The sequence below is a fragment of the Globicephala melas genome, chromosome 14 (assembly GCF_963455315.2).
Source record: "Globicephala melas chromosome 14, mGloMel1.2, whole genome shotgun sequence".
Lineage (NCBI taxonomy): Eukaryota > Metazoa > Chordata > Mammalia > Artiodactyla > Delphinidae > Globicephala > Globicephala melas.
The window spans coordinates 72727231-72750373 of record NC_083327.1 but is presented as its reverse complement, the minus strand read 5'-3'; the positions used below and the strand labels follow the sequence as shown (position 1 = coordinate 72750373).

The window sequence follows — 23143 nt, the reverse complement described above, 5'->3', positions numbered from 1 at the left end:
GAAACAGAGTCAATCAGTGTTGGGCCTTTACATCTCACACCCCAAAGGAATCACCGCTTGTCTTTCCTTTCGTCCCACCCCCGAACCACCGCCTCGCTCTTCATAAGACCGTCTGCTGGTTTCTGCAGAGACTTCTTGGGCAACAGTTAATGATACAGGGGCGTTCACTTAGATTGTCAGTTACTGTAAACGGCTACGCGCTGATGGTGGCTGCCCAGGCACACTCGTCAGGCAGGATTTGCCTCAGGTACCTACCCACTTCCGTTACCACCTCCCTTTGTTCAAATCCTCCCACTCCTGTTTCCTTTTCCCCTGCATTGGCGCTCAGCTCTCTGCCTGATAAATGGTTCTCAGTGGCTTTTAATAAGCGCTAAGGTCCCTCCCCCAGCTCGAGCATTTTAACAGCTGGTAATTTTTTAAAGTTTTGATTGGAGCACAGTTGATTTACAGTGTTGTGGACAGGTGGTAATTTTTGCTCCGAAGGAGCTGCTGTCTGGGTCCCAGGAGCAGAGACTGGAGAGGGGCAGGAATAAATCGAGATGGGAAGGAAGAGTTTGCAGCCCAACAGATTAGGCTCTGAGATCAGCGAGCCAGCACATGGCTTTGCTTTAGTTTCCTCAAGGGTGAAATGGGACCAATGTCACTTCCTCAAGGGCTTCTTGCAATGATTAAATTAGGCACATGTGCAAAGTGGTCAGATACACAGGACTCTGTTAAGAATGAGCTCCAAGAAGCTGGCGTGAGGTCTGCCTCGTTCACTGCTCCCCAGGCCCCCAGCACAGCGCCCTGCTGACGGAGATGTTCACAGCTGCATGCTGAGCGAGTGGAGGAGAAGCCCAGGGGAAGGGGTGCCTCTGGCTAACGTACGTGCGGTGTGGGCTTCCAGGGTGACCGCTGAGCTTTATTACCTGACTGAGAGCTCTGCCGTCTCCTAGAAACAGAGCCCCACGTGGTGAGGAGGTGACCCCTGCTTGTGGCATCAACCCTGCCATTGCTCAGAGCTTTCTGTGGCCAGGACTAGGGCAGCCATGATGGGGTTTTGAGGTTGGTAAAAAAAGACATGGCAAGGACTGAACATAGATAATCTTCACATTTCTAGAGACCAGAAGGCTCATGAGGCTGGGGTAGAGTGTGTGCAAAACGGTGGACCTGAATGAAAAATCCTCCATTCCAGAACACTTAGGTGTTCTCAGGGCCAGTCCCCAACCTCCTTGTGCCTGGAATTCAGGCTGGAAGACAGGGTACCTCTGAGGGAGAGAGGGAAGATACTGGCCGCACTGATGGGAAGATGTACACTCCCTCCATCTTCCACTGGTCTGGGGGGTACGTATCTGTCCTTTGGAGCCTCTTGGTTGGGGTCTGCCATCTTGGAGTCCTGTATCAGAGAGGCCGTGGGGCCAGTTTCTGCTGCATGAAGCTGATGGTGGCCCCATTCCTCAGCTCTTCTCTTCCTGAATCTCTGCACCTCCAACTGCCTCCCCTCCACCTGCCTCCAGAGTCGCTGGAACTTGTCACCCTGCTCCCCATTGCCCACTCACAGGGATGGGGTGCCTGATACCTCTGATGGGTGTGAGATTTATACCTCCCAACCCCCGTCCCAAGTCACACACCCATCAAAGGCATCAGGGATGGAAAGTTGGCTTTTGAACAGTTAAAGACAGATAGGTAGTCACAGAAAAGAGAGCAATCAAGAAACAAATTTTAGGGACTTCCCTGGTGGTCCAGTGGTTAAGACTCCACGCTCGCAATGCAGGGGGCCCGGGTTCTATCCCTGGTCAGGGAACTAAGATCCTGCAACCCGCATGCCACATGGCATGCCAGAGAAACAAATTTTAAAAGAATCGTGGCAACGATATGTTTTCTTGAGAATGGACCGTGGGCACTTTGCTGCGGCCAAGAGATACGTATGCTCGGGGGCGGGGTGGGAGTGTGGGTATCATCCGATGTTCACATCACTGCTGCAGTGTGCACAGAACACAGACCTTGTTTTCTATGATAGATGAAATCTCTTCGCCACCTTCTAGGTAGCGGGAAGGAGCAAACTTTACACTTGCCCGTCTGTGATAGCTCAGTGTCTTCTGTCTTCTGGAGGACTCAGGCTTCGTGTTTCCTCTCCCTTCCCCTGCCCCTCTCCCAAATGGCATCTGGAGGCTTTTGAGACCTGGTGTTGTCTGGCAGAGGGGTCTGGGACGGTCACCGGGCTCCTCTGCAGAGCAATGGGCTGGCCTGGCTTCCGGAATGGTCAACAGAGAGGGTTATCGGTCCCATTTGTCCTTTTGGGGAACCATGCTGGCTTAAAGTGCTGTCCATTCCCAGGCTGCGTGAAATCCTCCAGGCCTGGGGAAGCAAGAGATCCAGGGGTGTCGCTTCCGGTTCACCTATCCGCCACTTTCCTCCACGGCAGCTCTGCAGCCCTGCGGGAGGCTGCACCCACTGAAACCACGATTTCTCTGAGAGGCTTGCAATAGACCCAGGCTGTGCTGAGAGACAAGCCTTCAGCCTCCTGTTCACATCCATCACGGTGTCGCCAGCCCTCCCGTCCCCTCATGGCTCAGCGAGTGGGGCAGGCCTGGGGGGCAGGGTAAGGACGCTGTGAGTGGCCCCTCATTCTCCCTCCTTCTCCTTGTTTTGCAACTTCTGCTGGGGCCGAAGGGACTAGCTTTCCATTTCCTCTTCCTTTTTACCACAGACGGCCCCATTGATTTTTTTTTAATAAATTTATTTATTTGTTTGTTTTTGTCTGTGTTGTGTCTTCGTTGCTGCACGTGGGCTTTCTCTAGTTGCGGAGAGTGGGGCCTGCTCTTTGTTGCGGTGTGCGGGCTTCTCATTGCGGTGGCTTCTCTTGTTGTGGAGCATGGGCTATAGGCGCGCGGGCTTCAGTAGTTGTGGCACGTGGGCTTCAGTAGTTGTGGCTTGTGGGCTCTAGAGCACAGGCTCAGTAGCTGTGGTACATGGGCTTAGTTGCTCCGCGGCATGTGGGATCTTCCTGAGCCAGGGATCGAACCTGTGTCACCTGCATTGGCAGGTGGATTCTTTTATTTTTTGTGGGTTTTTTTTACTATTACCATTTTTATTAGACAGTCTTCTAAAAAAAATCCTAGTCTAACTAAAAATACTGAATTAGAAATAAGGGGTATTAACTGTAGGAAAAGAAGATATAAAAGTAGTATTATTGCTGATAATTAATGTATTACTTGAGAACAAAAACCACAAACCATTGGAGAAATAGACCCTTGACTACATAAGAAAGTAATATAAGATGAAGAAAGGGCCACCAGTCAATGGGAAAGAAATTGGGTTATTCAATCAGTTGTGTACAGCATCCAACTATCTACTTTGAAAGAGAAAAATTGCATAGAGCTGCATGTTACATTCTACCACAAAACAAATTCTAAAATACTAAAAAGATAAGTATGAAAAAGAGTCATAAAACTAAAGAAAACAAAGTTGATTATTTATCATAACCTTGAATCAGTAATAATGTTCTAAACTCAGTTAAAAAAAAACTGCAAAGAAAAAGATTGGTACACTTAAATATGTAAAAATCTGAAACTTCTATATATCAAGAATTGTAAAATTACATGTCCAACAAAACTAGAAAAAACATTGGCAATAATATGACAAAAGCTTAATATCGTTAATAGGTAAATGTTTTTACAAGTAAAAGAAAAAACAGACATCCCCAAATATATGCAATAGAAAAATAAGCAAAGAACATGAATAGAAAATTCACAGAGAAAAAACAATAGCTAATGAACATATTTTTTTTAACGTTCAATCTCATCAGTAATCAAAAAATGCAAATTAAAGCAAGATTTCATTATTTGCCAATAAAATTACCAAACTGTTGAAATGACGCAGTGCTCTAATACACCACTGGTGGGAATGTGAATTGGTACAATCTCTCCGTAAGATAATTTAGCAATATGTATCAACATCCTTAATAAAAATACTCATGTTCTTTGACCTAGTAATTCTAATTTGAGGGAATCTATCCTCACGACATAATTTTGAAATACAAGTAGAGTTTTATGCACAAAGATGTTAACTATGTCATTATTTATGATGGCAAAAGACTGGGAATAACGTAAATGTTCAGTAATAATGGATTAAGTAGATAATGTAATTCTACATGATGAAATTACATTTACTAAAAACTCTTTTTTTTAAACATCTTTATTGGAGTATAATTGCTTTACAATGGTGTGTTAGGTTCTGCTGTATAACAAAGTGAATCAGCTATACATATACATATATCCCCATATCTCCTCCCTCTTGCGTCTCCCTCCCACCCTCTATCCCACCCCTCTAGGTGGTCACAAAGCACTGAGCTGATCTCCCTGTGCTATGCAGCTGCTTCCCACTAGCTATCTGTTTTACATTTGGTAGTGTATATATGTCCATGCCACCCTCTCACTTTGTCCCAGCTTCCCTTCCCCCTCCCCATGTCCTCAAGTCCATTCTCTACAACTGTGTCTTTATTCCTGTCCTGGCAGGCGGATTCTTAACCATTGTGCCACCAGGGAAGTCCCCCTGTTGATATTTTCTCCTTACTGTTTGCATAAGCCTCACAGCTCAGCGACAACGGCCAAAGGGCTATTTTCTCTAAGCTGGAAGACCCTACAGATCTAGGGGGGTGAGGCCTGGTTCCTGATACGTCACTGGAGCTACAGGAATCTAGAGTTCTCTTGAATCTCCACAAAGCCCAACTTCTAACACCATTGATTAGCATTTCTTTTTTTTTTTTAAAGAATTAATGACTTCTTACCATATGGTGTCATATACTAAGACTTCATGATGTTTTCTTTTAATTTTATTTATTTATGGCTGTGTTGGTCTTCGTTTCTGTGCACAGGCTTTCTCTAGTTGTGGCAAGCGGGGGCCACTCTTCATCGCAGTGCGCGGGCCTCTCACTGTCGCGGCCTCTCCTGTTGCAGAGCACAGGCTCCAGACGCGCAGACTCCGTAATTGTGGCTCATGGGCCCAGTTGCTCCGCGGCATGTGGGATCCTCCCAGACCAGGGCTCGAACCCGTGTCCCCTGCATCGGCAAGCAGATTCTCAACCACTGCGCCACCAGGGAAGCCCCTGATTAGCATTTCTAAGACTCCCTTTTTTACTTTATAAACCTGGACCTATCCTAATCCTCTCTGAGAAAGTAGTGGAAGAAGCCACGCACAAGAGAAAGCACAAATGTGAAGATCTGATGTGTTGGCCTTGCCTGGACGTGGAGAGGATGCGAGGGCCATGGGGACCCTTGGCTCTCTAAGCACCCAGCCCTGCCCCTCCCACCTCCCCTTCGCCTGCTCCACGGGTTGCAGCCGCACTGTCCTCTTTTCAGTCCCTAGACACGCAAGCCTTTCCTGCACCAGGGTCCTTCCAGCCAGCCCTTCCCTGTGCCTGGGCTGCTTCTCTTCGGGCTGCTCATAAGACCTGTTTCTTCTCAGTCGTTCATTTCTTCAGCATGTTTTTGTTGCGCCCTTACCAATTATCAGGCACCACCATGCTAGGTGCTGGGAACGACGGGCAGCAACAGGAACCTATGCTCTAGAAAGGGGGAGGCACAATTCATCCTGTGGGGAGTGTGCATGTCCAACTGCGACAGGTGCCAGGAAGGACAAGGATGGTGCTGTGAGGACTCCTAACAGGGGAATCTGACGGAATTTAGAGGCGAGGGGATGCTTTTCCTGAGGAAGTGACGATGACGCCGAAGGAGGAATGGGCTGGGCTGAGAGGAGTGGAAATAGTTGGTGCAAAGGCCCTGCGATGGGAGTGAAGGGAGATGCATGGTCCGGACAAAGGGCTGAGGGGGTGCCAGTGGCTGGGTGGAAGTTGTGAGCAGGGGGTGAGCTAGTCTTGAAACCAGGCCGTGGCCGAGTCCCAATGAGTCTGCATTCTCAGTATCTCAAATCTAGGTACCTGTCTCCCTCTCCAGCAAAATGCTGCTGACCTCCACTCATGAAGTCTGAGGGGTGTTTTCAGGCTTCACTGGCCCCTCAGAGCAGCATTTGGCTGCCCTCCTCCTGAGGCTTCCACGATGCAGCCTCTTCTGCTTTACCCCCTGCTCTTCTTTTTTTTTTTTTTTTTTTTTTTTTTGCGGTACGCGGGCCTCTCACTGCTGTGGCCTCTCCCGTTGTGGAGCACAGGCCCCGGACGCGCAGGCTCAGCGGCCGTGGCTCACGGGCCCAGCCGCTCCGCGGCATGTGGGATCTTCCCGGACCGGGGCACGAATCCGTGTCCCCTGCATCGGCAGGCGGACTCTCAACCACTGCGCCACCAGGGAAGCACCCCCCTTCTCTTCTGAGAGATGCCTGTGTTTCTTCCCTTGGTTGTCCTGCTCTACCTGCAACCAGCTGCTCGGCTCCAGGGCTCCTCCAGGTCCAGCCCCTGATGCTCACTCTCTGTCCAGGCAATTCTCTCCACGCGGTGGCTCCAACTGGTGCTTAAACGATGACTCACATGTTTTATCACCCAGACCTCTCTTCTGAACCCTAGCTGTTTATTTAATATTTCCACTTAGAGGTCACCAAGGCTCCTCCCAACTCTCCATGTGTCCACGACCAAACTCAGGATTGTTTTCTCTAAATCCTGTCTTCCTCCCAAACAGGATCTGTCTCAGGGAGCCCTCCATCCCCTTATACAAGTCAGAGGTCTCCTCAGTGCCTTTTTCCCTATCACCCCTGTACCCAGTCAATCACCACATTCTGGAGATACTACCTTCTAACTATCTCTCAGGTTCACCTACTCTTCACCACCACCAGCTGGGTCCAGGTCACCATCAGGTTTTGCTTTGATGACTACAGCTGCTTCTTAACTGGTATCCCCCCTACTCTGGATCCTTCCAACTTATTGTCCTCTGTGCTGCCAGGTTGAACTCTTTGAAACATACATCAGATCACATCTCATCACATCACATCACATATACCCCCAGTCTTAAAATCCTAAAATCTTTCTACAGCTTCTCATGCTTCTTAGGAGTAGACAGATCTTCTAGCTCCTAAGACCCTGCCTGGTCTTTTTCTTTTTAAATTTATTCTATTTATGTATTTGGCTGCTCTGGCTCTTAGTTGCGTCACGCGAGATCTTCGTTGCGACATGCGGGATCTTTAGTTGCAGCATGTGGGATCCAGTTCCCTGACTAGGGATCGAACCTGGGCCCCCTGCATTGGGAGCACGGAGTCTTAGCCACTGGACCACCAGGGAAGTCCCCCTGCCTGGTCTTGGGTCTCCTCTCACACTGCTCTCTCCTTCCTGTCTCCACTGATGGATGGTTACAGTGGAATTTGTGGGGCACATTGGCATCCTTACTTGGATTTGGGAAGACCAATATCACATGGACAACCCTCTCTTTTTTTTTTTTTTTTTGCGGTACGTGGGCCTCTCACTGTTGTGGCCTCCCCTGTTGTGGAACACAGGCTCCAGACGCGCAGGCTCAGCGGCCATGGCTCACGGGCCCAGCCACTCCGCGGCATGTGGGATCCTCCCGGACCGGGGCACGAACCTGTGTCCCCTGCATCGGCAGGTGGACTCTCAACCACTGCGCCACCAGGGAAGCCCTGACAACCCTCTCTTGATCCATATTAGCTTCAGTTAATAAGAGGATCTTGTCTATTAATCCTTGGAATGCACTCTCCTTGGAGCCGGAGACCCTCTACATATTATCACAAGCTAATTGGTTCCAATTAAGGGACATATTTTGTGCAAAGAATGACCTATTTTCAAAATGCAGATTTGCCTGATTCCCTTTGATTATGAGACTATGATCCAGGCTATTCCCAGGAAAAGTCACTCTTGAGGAACCCTTCCTGTTTCTCTGCAGATGTCTTTGTTTTCTCATTGTAGTCATGGAAATAAAGAAGCCTTCTCTTGCCGGGGAATCCAGCTGGCTGTGGACTGGTTCAGGGACAGAGGACACACCTACATCAAAGTTTTTGTCCCCTCCTGGAGGAAAGAACCACCAAGATCTGATACCCCGATTAGAGGTATGCTGGAGCAGGTACATTCTCAAGAGGGACTATACACCTTTCCTCCATAGTACTCCTGAAAATCACAGTCAGTTATCTGCTTACCGCTTGTTTGATGATGTCTGTCTTCCTCACTGGACTATAAGCTCCATGAAAGCACTGACCATGAGTGTGCCCTGCCGGAGCCCTGTCACCTAGCGTAACAGCTGGCATATAGCAGGTGCCCAATAAATAGTTGTTGATAGATAAATGAACAAAGTATTTACTCTTTTAGTGGAAAGATTAAGTTCCAAAAATAATAGAATCTTATAACTTTTAACACTCTGCAGAAAGATTGGGTCTGCATCCCACCCCTAGTAGAATACAGGAACTGAAAGAGGCATCCGTTTGGTCCAGTGATATTTATTAACTGAATATCTAGTTCAATCTCTTCATTTAAAAAAAAAAAAACAAAGGAAAACGAGACCCAGGGAATTCTTTATTTTTAATTCTTATATCAGCTAGGAATATTTTCAGCTACAAATAATAGAACAGGTGGTTTAAATAAACAGGGTTTTTTGTTTGTTTGACTTTCTTATAAGAAGTCACATGCTGAGCCACTGCTGGTATCATGTCAGCCAAGTCCGCAATGTTGGGACCGACCTCTTCGTGATCCTGGCAGGTTTCATTGACTTCTTCTTCCAGCCTTTTAACCAAAAGTTGCTGGTTTTGTTTTCAGTTCTGTCAGTGGTTACCAGTTGCTTCTTCTTCTCTTTCGGATTCTGTTTTTTAAGTAAAACGCTATTCTTGTTTTACAGATACGGTATCTTCTTGACTATTTCTATACTAATACAGACTTTAAAAAAGTTCTCTGAAGTTCCATGAATCTTATTTATTTTTTCTGGGGTCAGTTCTGTTTGTTCATCTCTCTCTTTCTCTCTCTTTGTGCTGTTAAATCTTCTTCTCAAAAGTCTGGTGATCCTTTGCTTGTCAGTGTTTCCTTGTGAAAAAAGAACCAGATTGGTTAAATACATACCTGTGCAGTTGCCATGGGCTTCCTCTCCTGGTATTTGGATCTTTCCCTAAAAGGTAGGACTGACCATTGAATGTGCTGAGCAGGAGAGTTCACTGCAGCACACCCTGCGCAGAGCAGGCAGGCAACTGGACACCTCTGCCCACCACACATTCCAGTGCCACGAGGATGATGGTCTTACTTTAGGAGGTCAAAGGCCACATGGGAACCTCCTCCTTCCTAGTTATATCTTCACTTTCCATACAATGATAGGGACCAGAAAGGGTGGATGCAGCTGCCCCATGGTAGCCTTTCAGTTAATAATCCGACTTCTGCTGACTCGCCACTCCTGCTGGAGAGCGCTGGGACTTTGCAGGGAACGGGCTCTGCCTCCTCTTCAGTCTCCATGCACATCTGGGCTGTGGTTCCCTTTGTACTGTAGGAGCAATATGATCCTACCTGCTTTCTTTCTTTCTTTCTTTCTTTCTTTCTTTTTTCTTTTTTGCCACGTGGCATGTGGGATCTTATTTCACTGACCAGGGATCAAACCCAAACCCCCTGCATTGGAAGCGTGGAGTCTTAACCACTGAACCGCCAGGGAAGTCTCTGATCCTACCTGCTTTCTGTCTTCCTAAAATTTGTCAAAATCCTGGGTTTGCTGCTGTCCCCAAGCCCATTTTTAATGTGCTTATGGATTCCCTACCCCTTCTGTACTGCTTCCCTTCTCTTTCAATGGGATTATGAAAAGGAGGGGGGATGAACACTTGTGTTCATCATGGACCAGTTGTCCCAGATTATTCTTTATGGTCTGAACATGGAGAATGGTGTCTTTCAACAGCTGTGCAATATTGTGCAATATATATTGTGCAATACATAATGGATAAAGAGTAGGGAATTCACTTTGGGGTAGGGAAGAATTTTTAAACAAGCCACAACAAATGCAGAGAGACAGCAGAAAGAGTCATAAATTTGCCTACATTACAATAAAAGCTTCCGTTCATTAGCGAATACCACAAAAACAAGAAAACGAAAAGACAAGCCTCAACCTGGCAGAGGCCATATATCACATATCCCTGATGAAGGATTCCTGTTGGAATCTATAGGGAACTTATCCAAACTAATAAGACCAAGACAAAGGACAAATATATAGAAAAATGTGCTAAGGCATGAATAGGCCTTTGACAGAAGAGAAAACACAAACGGCCAATAAACATATGAAGCGATGCTCAGTTGTATTAGTAACCAGAGAAATGCAAAATAAAATCACAGCAAGAGGCCACGTTTCACCCACCAGACTGGGAAAAATTTAAAAAACCTGCAAATGCCAAGTGCTGGCAAGGTTGCCTTAGACGCTGTGTTGGGTAGTAACTTGATATAACTACTTTGGAAAATAACGCAGCGTTACCTTGTAAAGTGCCTTTCCCTACAACTCAGCAATATCACTCCTTAAGACAGACCCTAGAGGAACCCTTGTCCTTCTGTACCAGGAGACTTCTGTGCAAAACTGACAGTCATGACATGGCCAGACCTCAGGCACACAATGTTCAATGAGGAAAGAAGTCGCCCAAGAATATGTGCAAGGTGATTCCATTTGTGTAAAGTCTGGAGGCTCATAATCACATTGGAAATTGTCCTTCTGAAGGGTACATATATATGCATTTAAAAAAAGAAAAGCAAGGGAATTATAAACACAAAGTTCTCAAAACTGGGTTATCTTAAAGGGAGTGGAGGGAGATGCAAACTTCGAGGGGCAATGGGGACTTCAAAGCACAGGCCGTGTTCTATTTCTCAAAGGGAGTACCACACACCTGGCATTTAACTAATGAATTGTAGTTTTAAATTGAAGTATAATTGACTTACAGTATTGTATTAATTTCAGATGTACAACATAGTGATTCTGTTGCAGGAAAAATGGGGCACAAGAGGATAGTCATGTCTGAGGTCTTGAGTGAGTCCTTGGGACAGACGACCAAGTGAGGGTCCTTGGCTTTGGGCAGGAAAGAATTCTAGAGTGAACCATAGTAAAGTGAAAGCAGGTTTATTTAGAGAGCTACACACTCCATAGACAGAGTGTGGGCCATCTCAGAGGGTGAGAGCCGGCCCTGCGATATGAGTGGTTAGTTTTTATGGGCTGGGCTAACGCGTGGGGGGAATATTCTAACTGTCTTGGAGAAGGGGCAGGGGATTCTAGGAATTGGGGCACCCCTACTTTTTGGCCTTTTATGGCTAGCCTTGAAACTGTCGTGGTGCCTGTCATAGCGTCATTTACTTAATGCATTACAATAAGGGTATAATGAGGCTCAAGGTCTAGGGAAGTCTAATCTTCTGCCATGTTGCGCCTAGTAGGTTCTAACCAGTTTTTGTTGCATCCTGTTCTTCTTAATGGTTGTGTCATTCTTTCAATAGTTGTGTCCTTCCGCCTTCCTTCCTGTCTCAATTCGATATTTTTATACATTACAAAATGATCAGGGCTTCCCTGGTGGCGCAGTGGTTGAGAGTCCGCCTGCCGATGCAGGGGACGCGGGTTCGTGACCCGGTCCGGGAGGATCCCACGTGCCGCGGAGCAGCTGGGCCGGTGAGCCATGGCCGCTGAGCTTGCGCGTCCGGAGCCTGTGCTCCGCAAGGGGAGAGGCCACAACAGTGAGAGGCCCGCGTACCGCAAAAAAAAAAAAAAAAAAAAAAAAAAAAGATCACCACACACACGGCATTGAAAAAAAATTATTCTTTGTACCATACATGCATTATGCACTTTTGAAAAGTCTGGGAACCATGTCATATAGGAAAGGACTGAGACATGGGGGACGAATATGCTAATCATCTTCCACATGCGGAGTAACTGTTTCGTGTGGAAGGGATTTCTTTTGTCTCCGAAGGCAAAACTAAGATCAAAGAGTAGGCCGTCCAGAGATGCGGATTTTAGCTCCTGCTAAGAGACCTTGTAACGTCTGCAGCTCCCGGGACACACTCCCTCCTCCCTGGCTTCTTGGGGGCTCGCCCCACATGCGCTGGTCCAGTCGCCCCACAGATGCTGTGAGGCAGGTGCAGGAGTCATCTTCCTCATCTTATAAGTGCAAAACCTGATGTTCAGAGAGGGGTGAAAAACCCGAGAGCTGGAGCTAAGAGCGGAATGTAGGCTGCAGATTCCTAATCCCGGCCTCTCTGCGTGACATTCTTGTGTCCCTCAGAGCTGTCAGTTGTGGGCTGCTCCGTCCTGAAGGTGTCCCAGCAGACTCCTGTGTCACGGGAGAGGGGGCAGTGGTTCTCCGCTAAGGGCCCCGGCAGCACTCTTCCAGGTGGATGCAGGGCTCCTGGTAATTCCTAAGTGCCGGGATTCTAGTTAAAATAGGGATGTCTTTCTCCAGAAGAAGGCCTCTGTGTCTACTGTGGGAGGGGCACGGGGCAGGTAACCATCACAACGACAAGAGCTGTGGCTTCACTCTTCCTTCCAAAGTGTGTCTCCCTGGCTGGGCACCATCCTCAGGGCTCCCGTCACGACGCAGGCAGGACAGAAGCCAAAAGCCCACTTGACCTCAGGCTGCTGGCAAATTCCTCTCGAGACCTCCCTGCTCTTCGCCTGCTAGGCTGGGCCATAGGGGAGAGGGGGAGGGGGGAGAGGGGGGAGGGGTCTAGGGGAAGGGGGAGTAGGGGGAGGGAGGCGGGGACGGGTGGGAGGGGCGAGCTGATCAGAGAGGAGCCCTGAGCTGCCGGAGCCGCTCCGGAGTTTAGGACGGCTCTGGGGGTGGAGAGCCCCTCCGAGAAAGCGCCTCATGCGGTCCCCGCCCTGTGGCCCCCAGAGCAGCACGTGCTGGAGGAGCTGGAGAGGCAGGCGGTGCTGGTGTACACGCCGTCCCGCAAGGTGAGCGGCAAGCGCGTGGTCTGCTACGACGACCGCTACATCGTGAAGGTGGCCTACGAGCAGGACGGGGTCATCGTCTCCAACGACAACTACCGCGACCTGCAGAGCGAGAACCCCGAGTGGAAGTGGTTCATCGAGCAGAGGCTGCTCATGTTCTCCTTCGTCAACGACCGGTGCGTGTGGCCCGTGGGGTCCCGGGGCGGGTAGGGGGCGGGGCGGTGACAAGGGCCCCCGCGGGGCTTAGTCCCGGGCTCAGAACCCCCTGCCCCGGGCCGCCCGCGCCCCTTCCCCGCCGCACATCTCTCTGTTGGCCCTCTCTGCCTCCTCTCTTTCGTGACCAGATTTCCCCCACGGGGCTGTCTTGTCCCATCTGTCCTGTGACCTTTCTGTTCCCACGCCCACATCCAGCTGAGCCAGCACCCAGTTGCCTGACGCATGGCCTTGGGGGGACCGTTCTTTTTTTTTTATTTTTGAAGAATTTAACATTTCAAATAAGAGCACTGGAACTGTCATCATGGGGTGAATCTGAACTTTGTTGCACTCCCTTTCACTTCTTTTATGCTTCTGTTTTTTTCAAAGTTTTGAATTCCGGATGGGAGTGGGCACCATCACCTTTTCTTCGGGGCTGTAAAGATCTTGGAACCGTCTCTGTCTTAATACGTCTTGGTTGACACTTTCAAGAGAATCTGGTTGGTTCATCTGTCCCCTAGGGTGTTTCTCCTGGGTCAGGTCCCCCCTGGACCAACCAGCTACAGCGAAGGGAGGACGAAGTCAGGGTCACAAAGCACAGACCAGTTAGCAGGTGCTGGGTGACCAGTTAGCAGGTGCTGGGTGAGTCCCTAGACGGGGCTGAGGTGGGCAGGGTGTGATGGCTGGTCCACAAAGCACAGACCAGTTAGCAGGTGCTGGGTGAGCCCCTAGACCGGGCTGAGGTGGGCAGGGTGTGATGGCTGGTCCACTGCAGGTGTCCTGGGGCATGCTGAAGAGCCTGGCAAGGTGGGCCTGGTCACAGGGTAGGACAAGATGGGAGGGCACAGCAGGCTGGGACGTCACTCCCATTCCGATTTCTGTTCCAGGCATGGTAGCTCGGTCCTCATTCTGGGCTCTCTCACTGGCTTGTAGGAATGTGGTTTGGGACAAGCTCCCCAACTCTGTGAGGGCAGGGACTGTATGTGTCTTATGTGCCACAGCTCCAGCCAGCCTGGCGCATCATAGGCACCCGGTGACTAGTTGTAGATTACTGAGTGAGTGAGTGTAAATGGCTGCAGCCCTTGGGTAGGGAAGATGGGGAGACAGAGGCCACGTGGCCGCTATATCAGGCCACCTGCACACGGCAGACCAGCTCCTGACCTGGAGCCTGCGGGGCTGTGTGTGTGGTGGAAAGGGCTAGGGCTCTGGAAGCAGCAGATGAGGTTTCAAACTGAGGTTCTGCCACTTACTGGCTGTGTGTGGTGAGGAAAGCTCTCAACCTCCCTGGGCTGAATGTTCTTCACCTTGAATCATCTGCCCTTGGATTAGTCACACTTACCTCTGAGATGGTCGTGAGGACCAGAGAGGACTGTATGTACCCCTGGTGGTAGCGGTTATTCTCAGGCCAGGCCAGGACATGTGCCTCCAGGGCGTACCCACAGCCAAGGAGGCAGAGGTACCCTCCTACGCCCCAGGGCGGACGGTCACAGCAGCTGCTCCGCAGTATCCCCCACGGTCATTTCCACGTTCAGGAGGCTGGAGGCTTCCTCTCTCTGGCTCAGGCCCGGAGGAAGCTGGCAAGGCTGGCACCATCGGATCCCGAAAATCCTCACTGAGTTCTGGTGGATCATGGCCGCCTCTGACCTGGTGACAGCCTGGGGTCCAGGCCAAGTCCTCTTGACACACTGGCCTCTGCTCAGGGCCTGCCCGAAGGTCCCCCGACTGCCAGAGGGCAGAGCCTGCCGCCTGCCTGTGGGCAAGGACGCTCGCCCCGTGCCCAGGGCACGTCCATAGGGCCCTCCTGGCCCAGCTCCCGGCTGTGAGGCCCGGGAAAGAGCAGGAGGTGACGCCTTTGGGAACTTTTAATAACTGCACTGGGTGGCTCCCTGGATTCTTGGTCAGGGCCCAACTCTGAGAAGCCGGCTGTGTAGCTGGGATCTGAGCCACGCAGGCTACCCGGGACCAGGGATCACCCAGCTGGGGGCCGGCCTGGGGGATGTGGTCTGCACGGTGGGACCCCAGCGTGACCCTTGACACTAAGGGGGAAAGCAGCCCGTAACTACAAGCCCCCGATCAGAATCCACTCCCTCTCCAGTGGAACCTCTGTGTGACCTGGAAGCGCCTCCTGGGAACGACAGTATGTTCGTAGGAAAAGTGGATCGTGCTGAACCAGGGAGTTTCCCTTCTGAGGAAAGTTGTTTTCCCTTTTGAGCTGCGGGCATCGAGGATGCATTCCCTTCCTCCTCAGACCAAAGCCAGGGAAGGGAAGGGGCAGGCGGGGGCAGGGTGGTGTCAGAGAGTGACAAAGTGACCCCCGCCCATGGTTTGCAGAGGAGGGGGGAGCCTGCGCTGAGCCCTGGGGCTGCGTGTGCCGCCGCACCTGTGTGCAGGCAGCCCCCGGATCCGCTTCTTCGCTGACCCACCAGCTGGCGTTTTGAACTCTGTTAATTTTCATCCCCAACCCGAGAGGCCCAGAGCTGTGGGGGCAACACAGGAGAAATGGAGCTCCCAGGACCAGAGAGTCCCCCGGGCCCCCCGGAGGTCTCCAGCCTTCTGTTGAGGACATTGGAATGCAGCTTAGAGTCGCTTTCAGACTAGGCCCTAGTGCAGTTATGCTTCAACTTTAGTGGATAAAAATGATCTGGGAAGTTGTTAAAATGCAGATTCCTGAACAACTTGAGGTTCTGATTAAGCAGGTCTGGTGTGAAGCCCGGAGCCTGCATGTTTCCAGGAGTTGCTAAGTGATTCTGGCATTGCTGACTCAGCAGGAGAAAAACTTGGACAAGGCCCAGGGGCTGCTGTCCTGGGATCTGTCAGCGCTGTGCTCTGTGCGGGTCAGTGTTGAGGAAGGCTGTGCTGCTCTAACACGCTGTGACAACCCCTGGGTGGGAGAAAGAGTCCTGGACGGCAAGAGCCCTGGTGCTGCCCGCGGCGGGTCTCTGTGGGCCTCGCAGTCACTCCCCTGTGCTTGTCTTCCAGGTTCATGCCTCCTGATGACCCCCTGGGCCGTCGGGGACCCACCCTGAGCAACTTCCTGAGCAGGAAGCCAAAGCCCCCAGAGCCGTCCTGGCAACACTGCCCCTATGGTGGGTAGCGCCCCACGCCTTGTGGGCCCTGTTCAGGTCAGAAGCGCTGGCTGGGTGGTCCGCAGCCTGGGTTCTAGCCCGGCTTCTGCCCTTAATCAGCTGTGTGACGCTGGGGAGGTAACTTATCCTCTCTGGACGGCAGGTTCCAGACAGGGTTATTGTAATGGTGAACTGCCATCCTGGACCCCTGTTGCATGCAGTTTGTGAGGGCTGGATGAAGGGGCCACACACAGAGCAAAGTCATATCCAGGGAGCAGGGATGCTGTGTGCACCCCACGCTCTCCTTTCTCAGTCCCTCCCCTGGCACCTTGTGCCCACATCCTGCCCCACAGTCTCACCTAAACCCCTACCTACCCTTAGGGACTCTGGTTGGTGCGATCCATTAAGAATTAAGGATTCTCTCCCAGAGCCCTCCAGGGACACTAGCTTTCTAGCCAGCTCTTTCATTAGCTTGCTTTGGGCAAGTTATTTAATGTCTCGTTTTTTGTGCCTATAGAAGTTTAAGATGCTGTAAGTGATACTCAGAGTCATTTCTTGTTAGAATTAAGGTGATCTCACACACACACACACACACACACACACACGTTGAGGTGGCCCATCCTGTTCCCTTCCACTGTCAGAAGGGCCCTGGTTTGGATGATAAATTATTTGATCACCTCTGTTAAAACAGTATGTAAGGGAAGGGCAATGATTAGTACAAGGGATGTGGACAATGGGGTAAACTGAGTCAGCACTGGAGGCACAATCCTATGTCATGAGCACCCACTCCCAACACCCGCCCCCCCCCCCCCCCCCCGCCACTAGGTTGGCCGGATCCAGTGTCTCTGGGGAAGTGGAGGCTGAAGGTCATTGGATCCAGAGATTTGGTCTCAGTCCCTGGTCATGGGAACTTCCAGACAACAGTCCCCCTGCGCTGGGTGGGTAACACTGGGGTACCGTGTCCAGTGGAAAATACCACGAGGAGTAGGGTGCCGCACCCTCATTCATCCTGTCTGCGCCACAGGGCACTTCTCCCCACCTCGTCCCGCCCTAAACCTGACAAGTCTGCAGCAGGCCCGGGGGCCTTCCCGGAGGAATCTCCAACGAGAAAGGCCGCGCAGGGCGGGCACTGCCCGGACCATACCGGGCCTCCCCACCCAAGGTCTCTCACCAGGAGCCCTCTCCCCCTGCCCCGCCCCTTCCAGGCAAGAAATGCACCTACGGCATCAAGTGCAAGTTCTACCACCCGGAGAGGCCGCACCACGCGCAGCTGGCTGTGGCCGATGAGCTCCGCGCGCAAACGCTGGCCTGGCGGGGCGCGGGCGGCGAGGAGGCGCAGCGGGGGAGCGCGCGGGCGGCCGACGTGGCGACTCTCGGAGGCGTTTTCTCGCGGCTCGTCCTCAGCGACGACCCGGGGCCCCTCTGCGCGCCCCCTCGGGGCCCCGGCAGCGGCCGCGCGCCCAGGCCGCCCTGTCCCGACTGGGGGGCGTCCGGGCCCGCGCCGTCCCCGCCAGTGCCGCCCGGCCTCCAGAGCCCCCGGAGCCCGCCGGGCCTACGGGGCGGATACCGCCCCAGCGCCCCGCAGAGTGACCAGCGCCCCCCGCGCCGGCAGCCCGCCGACCCGTGGGCCCTTCCTCCAGGGGCCGGCTGGCTCCCGGGCCGCTCGGCCTGGGCGGGATCGCGCTGGGATGAAGACGCCCTCGGGGGGGCTTCGGGGTCCGTGCCCCAGGCTGCCGCCCCCGAGGTGGACTCGCGTGCCAGGGCACGCACCGTGCTCTGCAGCACCTTCCCGCCCCACCAGGTGGACAGCGTCATGGCCCTGTTCCCCGAGCTCTCCGACATCGCCAGGCTCATCCTCCTTATCCAGAGATTCCAGAGGTCCGGTGCGCCCGTGGGGAAGCCCTGAGAGCTCATCGAGGCCACCACATGTGCTGTCCCAGTCTTGCCTTGCGACCCCACCGGGCTGGTGGCCGTGGTCAGCCTGCATCTGGGCTGGCCCACCCTGTGGAGCCCCCTTTCCTTTAAAGATGGTCTGTCCCTGGAGGAGGCCAGCTTCCTCACTCTCTGCGGTGCCCACGGTGGCACTTGGTGACCTTCCCTGACCACACAGGGGCTGCTGCTGGAGGTCTGTGTTCTGCAGAATAAGGTTGCCTTCCATAGAGGGAGTGGTTTCTCGTGCCTGAAGACTGCAAAGGCCCACTAGGGCTCCAAGGGTTTGTCCAGAACACTCCAGGGCTGTTTTGGTCCAGCTGCAACTGGGAGCCACAAGTGGGTCCCAAGATCAATTTAGTGGGTGACACCCGAAATAGAGTGGAAGAGAGACACACCCCACGTAATCAGGCTAAGTGGGAAACTCTCCTTTGTTAGCTCCGGGTGTGCCTGTATGCCCTTGGCAGCCATGACCAAAAGGTGGAAAACTGGTAAATGGCCTTGAATTTCATTACATCAGATCACGCTTGAAATAGGTAGTCAGTTGGCTGGTGCAGATGTTGGCATCAGGAGGTTTTCACATGAGCTCTGTCTAACCACTTGAGGGGAACCCAGTTCTAGCCTCCACGTGTGGGCTCCACTTGTCACTCTGAGATTACGTGGCTGTGCTGGTCTGTGGGGGTGTGGCAGGGGCATCTGGCCGGGGCCCTCACACCCTTCACACACGCACACCACACACACAGGCACACGGCACACACACACACGCCCCTTGACTCAGGGCTAAGCGTCCCTGTTTTCAGCCGTCCATCACGGCAGTTTCCAGCCCAGGCCCTATACTGGCCAAGCCTTCTGAGCTACCCCTCACAGCTGAGCCCAAGCCCTGTGAGTCAGGACTTTTGCTCAGAAACCTCTGGGGGGTTGGTCAGAGCTGGGGTGAGCCTCAGTCATGGAGGTTTCTCGCCACCTTCAACCATGGCTGTTTCTCCTAGCTAACTACTGCTTTGAATTTTGGGGGGAAGGGGCCCACTCATTTGCAAAGGACAAGAGATGAGACAGTGCTGCCAGGACGCGGGCCTGAGTCCTCCGGGGCCGTGGCATCTCTGGGTGGCGTCCACCCATTCACTCAGGGTTATGAGTCCAGCTCACAGATCTTGGCTGGTGTGTTCATGAGGAGAGTGTGAGGTACCTCCCAGTGGAAAACCAGCTCCCAAGCCTCCTGCAGACTGGCAAGCGCTCCCTATGGGCATGGCTGGCGCAGCCCAGTGCGCCCCCCGGAGAATCTGCTCCTGCCCCCTTCAGTGGGGTAAATATTTCCTTTGGAGATACAGAGACCTTGTGTCCCCTGTGAGCCCTTTCACATTTTTAAACCGGATTCTTAGTGCGGCTTAGGTCAGATCTCTTCCTCACCTCTTTTTTTCCCAAAGACAACACCCACAATTGTATCTTAATATTTTGGGACTGCAGTCCTGAAGAAGACCCACTCTTTCTAGGCAAATTGGATTCCCCTCATGGTGGTGTGGGTTTTTTTTTTTTCTTTTGACAAGACAAGCTTTACGTTAGAGCTGCTTTTGTCTCTTGGGTCTGTGTCCTGACTTGGAATCGTTGCATTGCTGATTTACAGTTAGAAATGTTTAAACTGCTTCCTTTGAGGACAAGTCTGAGTTTGAGTAAGCTGTAAAGCTATTTTATTTGGTGCACTGTGATTAAGACGAGCACAAAAACAAGTGAAGAAACAGCACATTTCAATGTAATCCCCTTTGGAATTCTTTCCAAAGTCTTGGTATGTCTTTGTGACACAAAACATGAATGGGATGGGGGTGAATGAAATGTTCCTAGTTGCATAACTATTACTGTGCTCCAAAAATAAATCACTTTTACCCACACCTGGACTCTCCATTGTCAAATTGTATGTCAGTTTCCCTTGTGTCGGCTTTTCCCCCCCCAGGGCGGTTTTCTCACGTTAAATATTGTGGGTGTGAAGGCTGAGGTTATAGCTGCTTTATTCAGTGTTATTCCCCCCTTGGGGGAGGCGGGGAGAGGGCTGGAATTCACCTTTTCCAGGAGAAGCAGCGAAGCCCGAGGCAAGGACGTGCCTTTGCTGGACGTTCAGCAGGCTGTACCTGAGGACACAGGCAGAGTCCTCCGTCACTCAGATCTGAGGCTCCCCGTGCTGGACTGTTGTTTGCTATGTGGTGTAGCTTTCTCAGAGGCCTCTGGAAGCTGGTTTGAGACACAGTTGCAGAATGTTGGGGGTTGAGGGCTAGAAGCAAGAGAAGCCACTCCTGTTGTCGGCATTGTTCCAGGTCAAGTGAATCCCTGCTCTCAGGATTTTACACAGAGCTCAGATGGGGAGCAAATAGACAACTCCCAGCTGGCACGGGTATGGCTCGCTGCCTCTGGGAAAAAAGCCTCCGGTGGGAGAGAAGAGCATAGGGGAGGGGGTGAGTGGAAGGGTTATTAAGGAGTGGGTGATGGGGGAGGGGGCCCTGGGAACTGGAGCGACGAAGTGGAATCGCAGATCCCACCATGAGGGAACGCGTGGAGCCAGGACCCTGTGCAAAGGTAACTCGTGGGGCCCTATGTAAAGTCAAATAGCAGGGCGCCTTATTCAAAAGTGATAAAGAATTTCAAGACATTGGCAACTGAGCATTGAAACGAGTGCCCTCTAAGTGCCCGCCTCTGATGCAAGAGACTGAAGAGGGGAAGTCGGGGGGATTGGCAAACTGCACACTGGATTGGCCACTTCCAAGTGAGTACCAGATGTACGCAGGGGGGGCTCTAACAGGGCAGCAGGCATGCTCATTTGTGTCGGGCAAGGTGGTTTTTTACAAGCAAGGCTCACAAACCAAATGGCGGGAGGCCAGGATGGGGGCAGCTGTGGGGTTGACTGAATTTAGGGGCTCGAACCCTGTCAGGACTCTCTCATCTGTTTTCTTCTATATGTGCGATCATTCTCTCCCTTAAGATTTTCCCTGCACTGTGAAAGCCATTCTGTTGGCAGACAGGCACATAGCCTTCTAGCTAAAGGACTCAGGAGGCAGCCTCAGAAAAATCCTGGGAAGAATTCTGATTGGCCTGGCTTGGATCACGTGTCCATCCCAACCAGTTGCTGTGAGGTTCTACCATTGGTTCACTGGGTCTTAGGTGCACACTGATTATCAGCTCACACCTGTACCCAGGTACTTTGTGGGGAGTTGGGGATGGTGAGTGGTTCCCTCAAAGAAGCGGGTACAGTGTCCAGGCAGACAAAACAAATGCCCCATGCACAGCAAAGCCAATCTACTGACACTGGGCTGTGGGGAAGGAAAGTACAGCATTTATTGCATGGAGCCAGGCAAGGAGAATGGGCATCTGGTGCTCAAAAGACCTGAACTCCCCAATGGCTTTCAGGCAAGGGTTTTAAAAGGCAAAATCAGGGCTGAGGGTTGCACAGTACATGGACAGTTTTTTGATTGGTTAGTGGTGAGGTAACAGTGTGATGTTTCAGTAATCTCAGTCATCAACCTTCTGGTCCAACCAGTCTAGGGTCTATGTGTTTGTGGTCAGCAGTCTTCACTTGGTGGGGTCCTGGCTTCTGTAAAAACAACTAAAAATGTGAGTCAGAAGTTTATCTATCTCCCTCAAGGAGAAACTCGGAGTCTTGTGATTCTTTTATGGCTGGACTATTATTTAGGTTATTATTACTTTTTTGCTTCACTGCTTTTCCTTTGTTTCTGCTTTTTTATTTCTCTAATCATTAACTGCTTGGGCCTGTTCTTTGGAACTCAGGGAAGGCCTAGGAGACTAAAGCTTTTTCTACAAGCAAGAAATGGGGAACACAGGGGGTCTATCACTGGGGAAGGTCCCTGTGCACCAGGACTTAGGACGTCCCCACCCTCCTCCACCCCCAACACTGGCTGCACCCGAGAAAGGAGCTGCTGTGTTTATTCACTTCCCCCTTAGTCACATCCACAGACAGCAGACGGCAGAGCTTTCTGTGGGAGGAAGTTGGGAGGCCCTGCTGCTACCGGCACCCGAGGTATCATTGTGTTCATCTTGCCAGTCCTGGGACTGCGGCCAGATGAGCACTTAGGTGGGAAGCCTCCAAAACCCCTGCAGGGGAGGAAGTGCCTCCCCAGAGTCTAAGGTGACCTGGGTCCCTTTCAGTCACTTCTGAGCTGATGCCCTCAGGAGGCCTTGGGATCACGGCCGCTCAGCCTAGCAGCTGGCAGCTAGGCTGAAAATGAGGGGCTGAGGGCCTGACCCAGCTGGGGAATTACTTCGTTCTGAATTCCTGGGGAAACAACATCACCTGTGTGTCCTCGTGGAGGAATGACATACCTATCCCCATGACAGAAACAGGAAAGGTGCTGGGTAGATAGAGGCAAATGGGCACGGCGCTCAGAAACCAGCTGAATGCTGTACTTACTGACTAGCTGACTGACTGACAGATGCGGACTGGCTGACTGACAGACAGTGATTGGTGGATTGACTGATACTGAGAGACACTGACAGGCTGACTGACTGACTGACACTGGCTGACTGATAAGATGGAAAGTGTGGTCAGCACCTGTAGCTGTGGGGAGAGATCACTCAAATAGGATTTGAAAACCACAATAGTTTTGACTATCTGAAGTCACCTTACTCTTGTCTTCAAATCAAGGGCATGCTTGACTTCAACAAGCCCTATTAAACCTCCGAAGTTCAGATTCACCCACGCCATTCTTGATGAGGCAGGTTATGGAGGCATTTTTTCTCCAAAGGAAAAATGGGAACGTCTCTCCTTGCAGCAGTGATTTCTCCCAAACAGGCCCTTTTCTCTTTCTCTGACTGTTTTTAGCCCCCATTTGCTCAGAACCTCTGCTTCACACAAAATCACCTGCTCAGCAGTCCTCTGGACGCCGTGTTGTGCTCGATCACGACACCTTTGCTCTCCCACTGTCCTTGACCTCCTGCCCCCCACCCCTGCCCTCAAACCTCCCCAGCCTTCATGCTTCCTCCACAAAGCCTGCCCGGCCATCCCAGCACCTTCTGCTCAGATGGCGTCCTGCTGTCCTTTCAGGGGCTGGACGTCTCCCGTCTGCTCCACGGCGTCCTGGCTCTGAATGGTGATTGGCGGCTCATCATTGAACTCTTTCCTTGCATTCAGGCTGGACGTCCCCAACAAGACCA

At 51.7% G+C, this 23143-nt stretch overlaps 1 protein-coding gene across 1 annotated transcript in view; it reads left to right on the top strand.

Annotated features, from left to right (window-relative positions):
* The window catches only part of ZC3H12D (zinc finger CCCH-type containing 12D), a 44609-nt gene extending 24743 nt beyond the window's left edge, over window positions 1-19866 (top strand). Inside the window, exons 4-7 of the mRNA XM_030853201.2 lie at window positions 7841-7980; window positions 12748-12982; window positions 15978-16084; window positions 17269-19866. Coding sequence (XP_030709061.1) covers window positions 7841-7980; window positions 12748-12982; window positions 15978-16084; window positions 17269-17969 — 1183 coding nt within the window. The 3' untranslated portion in view covers window positions 17970-19866. The remainder of the gene's footprint in view (window positions 1-7840; window positions 7981-12747; window positions 12983-15977; window positions 16085-17268) is intronic.
* The last annotated feature ends 3277 nt before the right edge of the window (window positions 19867-23143 follow it).